This window comes from Galeopterus variegatus, unplaced genomic scaffold (genome assembly GCF_000696425.1).
Source record: "Galeopterus variegatus unplaced genomic scaffold, G_variegatus-3.0.2 Scaffold6768, whole genome shotgun sequence".
NCBI lineage: Eukaryota > Metazoa > Chordata > Mammalia > Dermoptera > Cynocephalidae > Galeopterus > Galeopterus variegatus.
The window spans coordinates 65,981-74,351 of NW_007732879.1; the positions used below are offsets into that span (position 1 = coordinate 65,981).

General features: G+C 39.1%; 1 protein-coding gene across 1 annotated transcript in view; it reads right to left on the bottom strand.

The window, feature by feature from the left end:
* Window positions 1–6,864: 6,864 nt before the first annotated feature.
* LOC103606667 (N-acylneuraminate-9-phosphatase) overlaps window positions 6,865–8,371 on the bottom strand; it is a 6,585-nt gene continuing 5,078 nt past the window's right edge. The window contains exon 2 of the mRNA XM_008591228.1: window positions 6,865–7,550. Coding sequence (XP_008589450.1) covers window positions 6,918–7,550 — 633 coding nt within the window. The 3' untranslated portion in view covers window positions 6,865–6,917. The remainder of the gene's footprint in view (window positions 7,551–8,371) is intronic.

The following is an 8,371-nucleotide window of genomic DNA, read 5'->3' on the forward strand; positions in this document are numbered from 1 at the left end:
GGTCCCTGGTCCGGTACGGGGGGGGCGACACTGAGGGTTGCGATCCGTTGCCGGACACGGAAAAAAGACAAAAAAGACAAAAAAACAAAAAGAATATTTTCTGTCACAAGGGTAGTCACTGTTGGAGTTTGTAAATGTACTCAAAAAGATTTTCTCCATGGGGATTTGTGACCATTCAGTCAACTGTCATTTTTACATCAGCAAGTGTTGGTACAGGTTATTAGCTGGTACTTGGAAATAGGCCCATTACAGGAAGTGAACTAATGTCATTACTGTATTCCTCAAATCAGAATTCTACTTGTTTTGCTTGATCATGGTGTGAAGGACAATCTGACACATCCAAAGGAAGAAAAATAAAATTTTAAGAAAAACCAATTCATTGATGAGTTATTCATTGAAGGAAGTGAGAATTTTGTTTAATTTTAAATAACTTTCATAGAAGTAGTCAATCACTCCTTCATTCAATGAATATTCATTGGGTGCCTACCAGGGACCAAGATCATTTTTGAGTGCACGACAGAGCAGTGAACAAAGTTCCTGCTCTCAGGGAGATGGGGGGAAGAAAAGGGGGAGCTGCCATTACTGATATGTGGAAGACCGACCACAGGAAGAGCAGATTTGGGAGGAAAAATCAGGATTTTGGTTTGGGACAAGTTAGGGGGGAATCTCTATTCTGAGCTAGATGTCAGTGGGCTGAGGACACACATCTGGGAGTCTAAATTGGCTAATTTCCTTAACCTCTAAGCTTCAATAAAAGGATCAATATAATTCTTTCAGGAATTAACTGATTTTATACATCAACTATTTTGAGTACTGAGTTACATTTCTTAGTTATCTGGTGGTTAAAACCATTTTTATCTTCTGTGACTTTAAAAATTTGGGGGTTGATGATTTTTTCTGTAGGTCAGGCTGACATCCCCCCACAAATGACAATGACATCTCCCAAGAAATCCAGTGGAAATAACTGTATTGTTGAAGGTCATGTACGTGAAGACTGGTTTAAAAAATATGGTTTCCTTCTGGCTAAAGTTTAGTCCTATTGCTAGGAGTGAGTTAATTTTTTAAAAGTATAAATCTAATGTATCCCAGTCAAAAGAGTTTAATTAGAAAGAAATATGAGAGTACAGCTGTCTTAGAAGTAACAGAGTCATGGATATTTACCAAAGGCCCTGTTCTATCCAGACTGTGCAAGCATGTCAATCAAAATAAACGTCTTGTCCAAGTAATGTCAAAAACTCAACAGGCCGGCCCGGTGGCGCACTGCTACAGTGCGCGGCTTGGGAGCGCGGTGGCGCTCCCGCCGAGGGTTCGGATCCCACATACAGACCGGTTCCTGCTCACTGGCTGAGCAAGGGGCGGGCGCAGCACCGAGGTTTGCAATCCCGTTGCCGGTCCCGGTCTGGTACGGGCGCGACACTGAGGGTTGCGATCCGTTGCCGGACACGAAAAAAAAAAAGACAAAAAGGAAAAAAAAAAAAAAAAACTCGAGAACAACTCAAGAACACAAGACAAGGAGACCCACCATCATTATGAGAGTTTAGTCAAAGAGTGTCATATTCAAGAACACAGAGTAAAAGGAAGATGGATAATTCAAAATAAAATTAAAAGGAAATAAAGCTGTGGGTATGCTATAAATCTCCACCTCAAATGAGCATTTCTGAAGCTGTAGGTCGTGACTATGGGGCACAGGATTAGTTTTGTGGGTCTTGACCAACGCCGTATACAAAATAGGAAAGACCTTCCATATTAAGGTGGTAGATGGAAATACACATTTGATAGCTTCTATCACAAACCCAACTAAAACTATAGTCATTTAAACATACAAACATGCAAACACAAATCCAGAGACCAGGAAAATAGGTGTCAATGACAACAAAATCTTGGAAGCTAGAAAGCATGTGGACAAGTGGCAAAGGATTTAGGAGACTCAAGAGAGCAGACTCTAGACAAGCTGGGAAGCGATGTAGGAGTCTACACAGCAGACTCCTCCAAAGATGCAGGCACTGGCACCACCAGATACTGTGGTCCTGAAGAAGGGACAGGTGAGTTAAGGAGGATGGGGTAAAAGGTGTTCATGACACAAATGGACCCCTAAATCTGTCCCCACTGCAACCTGGTGTCTTCCCTCACTCAACACACAAAGGGATGCTTCTCTGGAGAGGGTCAGACAGAGGGTCTCTAGACAGGGGGATACCAGGCACAGTTTGGCTCAGTACAACCAGAAACAGACTGGGTGACCATGTGCATACCACAGCCCCTCCTTTGCGCCCCCTCCTTTCCCACTCAGCTCCTAGGTGCTGATTTGACCTTTGTCCTCCAGTCAGGAGACTAGGAGATTCTTCTCTTGGAATTTAGACCAACTAAGAGGAAAGACTTTAAGACACTGACCTCCATGGTCCCTCAACTAACAGCCCTCCCAGATACCCCATTGTAAAGGAACCTCTGAGTTAACAAGGCTCACCCATTTGTGCAGAGCTTCCAATCAGCATTTTCATCTCTTCTCTTAATCATGAACAACCAAGGGTTAATGGGCATCTAAGGAAAGCCTCCAAAATGAACAAACATACCCAGATAAACAGATTAAAGAAACTTGGAAGAAACAGTGGATTCTTCAAAAACGTTTTAAAAATTGGGGAGCTGGCCAGATAGCTCAGTTAGTTGGTTAGAGCATGGCTTTGTCACACCAAGTTCAAGGGCCCAGCTGCCAAATAAAAAAAAAATTTTTTTTTTTGAAAGATGATATTCCATTCATGAAACAAAAACAGAATGTTATTTAAAAAGGAACATTTAGAAAATTTTAAAAAGCTCTTGAGATTAAAAAGTATGACAGTAGTCAAGGAGAAAAAAAAAATCAATAGAAGGATTGGAAGATAAAGTTGGAGAAACCTCCCAAACAGTTGAACAAAATAAGAGAGAGAAAACCAGGAGAGAAAAGATAAAATAAAGTGGAAGGTCAGCAAAGGAGATCTACTGTCTGAATAGGATCTCCAGAAAGAGAAACTGGAAGAAAGAAAAAAATAGAGGGGAGACAATTTATCAGTGAAGTAATTTCATTTCCCAGGACTAAGGAACATAAGGTTTTGATGGAAACGGTTCAGAGTGCCGAGCACATACGATGAAAACATCCTCGTCAGGGCACGTCGTCATGGACCACTGGAGGAAAAATAAGGTTCTAAGAGCTAGAAGAGACAAAAAGGAACTGTTCCCATGTAAATGGCTGCTAGAAGATCAGACCAATGCCCTGGAAATTCCAAATGAAAATGATCCGAATCAATGATGGGATGTAACAGACGTTCCCGACATTTAAGATCTTAAAAACTTTACACGTCACATGTTTAGAGAGAAACTACTCAAGGATGCATGCCACCAAAAAGAGGGAATAAATCAAAAAGGGAAACACACACAACACAGAAAACAGGAAATCTGACCTAAGCGGCAAAGAGAAGGAATCACCACATGCTGATGGACACCAGGGAGGGCACCCAGCCCGGACTGGAGCAGGGCCAGGGCTCCCCAGCTGTAGTGACCGTTCTTTCACCGTGAATTGACAGAGAGAGTGAACATTAACAACCTTTACTGATGAGATCCATAAGGACTTCACATGGCTGAGACCATCAAGACGTTATGTTTCTGACACAAACTCTGTTTAAGAAGTTTTATGATTTTCTTTTAATCATTACCTTAGCAAGAACATTGTTTCCTAAAAATGAAAAGCAGAAATAAAAAACCTGCATGAATTCAAAAAACCTAAATGGTCTTACATACTTTTATATGCAGATGCACACAAAGCTGATGACAGCAGTGGTCTTTAGGGCACTAAAGGTGGGTTGTGGGTCCCTGGGAAAGAGATTAAGGAGGTGACTTTTTATCATCCATCCTTTTATTTTTTTGATTTGTGTATTGCTAGTACACAAATTGCTAGTACTTGTTCAAAAATGGATGAAATATATTCTCTAATTCTAAAAAGAGAACAGAATGAAAAATACATAGCAAGGATAAGTCTTATGAAACAGACATATAAAACTCTGTTTCATACATATAATACTATTATGTTCACTGTAAATAAATGTGTTTAAAAATGTTTCTTATTGTGGGACACACAGTAGTTTGCAAGCAGTAAACCAAGGACTTCTGTAATTATAAAAAATTGCTTTCCTACAATTCATCTGCTCCTTAGTATCCATGGAGGATTGCTTCCAGGACCTCCTATGGATACTAAAGTCTGAGGATGCTCAAGCCCCTTACATAAAAAGGCAGAGTATTCGCATATAACTTATACACATCCTCCTATACACTTTAAATCATCTCTAGATTATGTATAATACCTAATATAATGCAAGTGCTATGTAAAATTTAAAATTTGTATTATTTCTTATTGTTGTATTATTTTTTATTTTCCTGAATATTTTCAATACATGGTTGGCTGAATCTGTAGATGTGGAACTTACAAACATGGAGGGCTGACTGTACTTAGTGAGCACCCACTGGTCCTGGGCACTACCAGAGCTAAGGTGTTTGTGCACTAGCAGGGGGCTGTGTCTGTGGAATCAGATCATCTCCATCTGTGTCAGTATCCCTGGCACAGTGCCCACTGGTGTCTACTTTCGGCCTCCTCTGTAGCTAGTGTCTGGGAGAGCCTCTGGCTTTGTATGATGAGCACGCCACTATAAAAAAAACTATGGAAAACATAAAGATGACAAAACACCACTGTTATACCATTTAAAACGTTTTAAGGAATATTATTCTAAAACAAAAAACATTATCATAGGTCTATTCCAGTATTTTGTAATATCTTCTGTAACACTGCACTCAGAAGGTAGAAAAACCACAAAGTTCTTCCCTAAGGAAGGGTGCGAAAGGAATGTAATATTGCATTCCTGCACTGTATAGATATGAACTGTGAAGACTAGGAAATTCAATTATTTCATTTTTACCCCCTACAGCATTTTTGCTGAATAACTGCTCATTTCACATCCAACAGCTATCTTGTTGAGATTTGCCACGATTTAGGATAGATGAGCCTTCACCATTTAGTACAGAGAATGTGTCACTGCCTACATCCATCCTGTGGGATAGCATCACACACCAACCTATTAGAAAATCCTGCCAAAAATTATTGCCAGAAATTATTTTTGCCAAAATCCTCCACCTTAATATTTAAATAGCTAAAATATAATGAAGGCTATAATGGGCACTATAACTGGAACTACAAACATGCCCCGTTCACAAGTGCTCTGCTTCATAGCAGCAGCACCCTGGGATAGTCAAGGGCACACTCACATTTAAAAAAATGAAGTGTGAAAAGCAAACACAAAGGGCATTTGCATAAAGCAAAGAATCCTGTTCTTCGTAGTAGAAAACAGGCTAAAGAGGTTCACAGACAGGTACAACCTAGAATTTGATTCTGAGTATCAACCTTGGAGTCATAGCATACATCTCCCAACATACGTTCCAATATTTTACATCAGTAGTTTCCCATACAATAGTTAAAAAAAACCCTACCAAAGCACAACCCAAATCATATTTCCTTTATTAACCACTTTACTCCAAGTCTGGTTAGTGGAATCATCAGACTGTCTAGCCTAATGGTTAATGGAAAATTTTCAGGTTCAAAGATGATGCCTTGCTAAGGAGGCATTATTAAGCTCAAAGTAAACCCTGAAGTACTTTATGAAACCTATGAAACAATGATGTATTTCCAAAATTGTGAAAAACAGGGGATTTAAGGCAGATGGTGACTCTAAGAAGAATTACTCAAGTATCAAACTGGCACCCTGGAAATGGCTTATAGCAAAACCTAGTTTCCACTAGTTTCATTATATGGGTGAAACTTCTCCATCAGTAGAGAACGGGCTGCATGGTTGGGCCACACCGAGGCAATTCTCCTCTTTGTGGATCCACAGAAGGAAAATGACTTTTGGTGCCATGTGGTTTGCACTTATCCCCAGCAAGACAGTCTAGTTCCCTCAACCCAATGTGTGCCTGAGAAAAGACAGTAAAAATATCTCCTTAAGAGGTAAAGACTACAAGGAAGCTACATGCTCACTCTGGAAAGATATGAAAATGTCACAGAATAGGAGCACGACATGTTGATTTTAACAGCTTTTTGTCAGGTACACACTACAGAAAGCACTGTCATCCAAAAAAAAGGTCATGCAGAAAAATTAGATTCATAATAGAGAAGATACATCCAAAGTAGGCAAAAAAAAATGGTTTATGTGTTTTAAAAAATATGCAAAATAATTTCACTATGAAATACCTTGATTTGCATGACTTAGTACTCATTCAATATTAACCAGATCCAATTGCTCTGATAAATCTCTATTATATGTTTTAGAATATCTATTTTTTTTAAAAATCTATTTTTAAATCAGAACATAAAATCTATATTTGTGCGCCCATGTGTAAGCTATCCTACTTGGTATCATGGAGCAAATACACCAAAAGATTAATAATTTTTAAAAGTCTCCAATAAAATTTTTATAGACTAACAAATAACGTATTTCCTCAAGTTTTCTGGATTATATTACAAAAAGTAACTTGTATTAATGCAATCTGGATTTTCAGGTATAAGTACCAGTCAATGGTTGGTTGTCAAAACTTAAAAAGCAATAGGATTGGGAGGACCTTCACAATAACGACCATTAAATCATAAGTAAAATCATTCTCAGAAATGGACCACAGTATACGGAATGCCTTAACTTTTCTTAGTTCAAGCCCTGTAAATTGACTCTAAGATTTGTAATCATGCTCTTTTATGTGCTTTAAGCTGACATACTATAAGTAAAATCATTCTCAGAAATGGACCACAGTATACGGAATGCCTTAACTTTTCTTAGTTCTAGCCCTGTAAATTGACTCTAAGATTTGTAATCATGCTCTTTTATGTGCTTTAAGCTGACATACTAACTTTGAAGTTATAGACTTCGTAAGAGAGCAGGTAACTCTAGCACAGAAGAAACTATATAATGTGGGACGGGGGACGACTTCAGTGGTACTATTCTATTTTTATTTATCCAGACTGTTGCTTTCAGCCCTGCATTGAGGCCTCCTTGTATGTCAGTTTCTAATGTGTCACCAACCATCACACAGTCCCCAGGCTGCACTCCCAGTAAGTCACAGCAGTAATGGAATATGGAAGGCGCTGGCTTCTCCTCTTTCTGCTCTCCTCCTACAACAACAGCGTCAAAATAGGACTGACAGGCACAGGCCTCGATCTTCTCCCTCTGGGTCTGTCTGTCACCATTTGTTAATAAAAGTAGGCGGACCTCCTTTCGCAGTTCAGTGAGCATGGTTTTGACATCTTCCGCTAGTGTCATATGCTGTAAACGTGTGGATTTCCACAGGAAATAGCATTCTTCAGCCAACTTCCTATTGGCTGTACCACCTTTTGTTTCCTGGATTGCTTCTTCCCAATGGGAAGTCCTTAGATCAGTAATGCACATGTTGTAAGGATGAAAACATTCCTTGCTGAGTTTAACCTGAACTTTATCACAGATGCTTTCAGCCTCTTCTTTATAATGGTATTTTGATTGTAAGAGCTTTATCACCTAAATAAAGAAAAATAAATTCATTAACACAACTCCCGTCTTTAACAGTCATGCCCTGAGAAGCTGGGATCCTACAGGTGGCTGAGATTCTAACTCCACTACCCTGCCTCAACGCAGCTTTAGTACCACTCCATTTCCGGTGGGAGTTGGCTTTATTTTACAGACACCAGAGTGAAGCTCTCTCAACCTGTCTAGACAACTCATTCGTATACATATTTTTTTTACTGATTTCCATTCTAAGAAGATTCTTCTTACATAGTTAGCAATCCTTCATTTGGCAGTTTCAAGTACACCACCCCACCTTTCATTCCAGTTGCGAAAATATGAAAATAAAACATGCTTATATTTAGTAAAACATTTTGGATTTCTGACAACCATTATTTAGGTTCTTCCCCGAATAAATAATGCTAGTTCATCTAACCTTTTCTCATCTACATCCATTTCACATTTTGAAGACCCAAACTGACCATCACATAAAATGGAACCCGATTCTGTACTTTTAAAAACACATCTACTTAGCTCTAATGGAATCAAATATGTATGTGGTTTCAGCAGTTTAATGACCCAGTGCTTCTTCTAAACCTAGTTTTTCAGATAAGAAATTCCCAGTACTTCTGAGTCACCCTTTTACACTGGTTCTGAGTCCCTCATCAGAATTAAGCACTCCCTCTCCTGTGTTCCCAGCTTTTTATCTGGGCTTTTATTATACTAGGTTCTCCATTTGGCCTGTCTTCTAACATTTACTAAGGACCCTAATGTGGCAAGCATTATACCAAATGCCTACCCATTATTTCTAACCTTTACTACAACCCTAGAAGGCA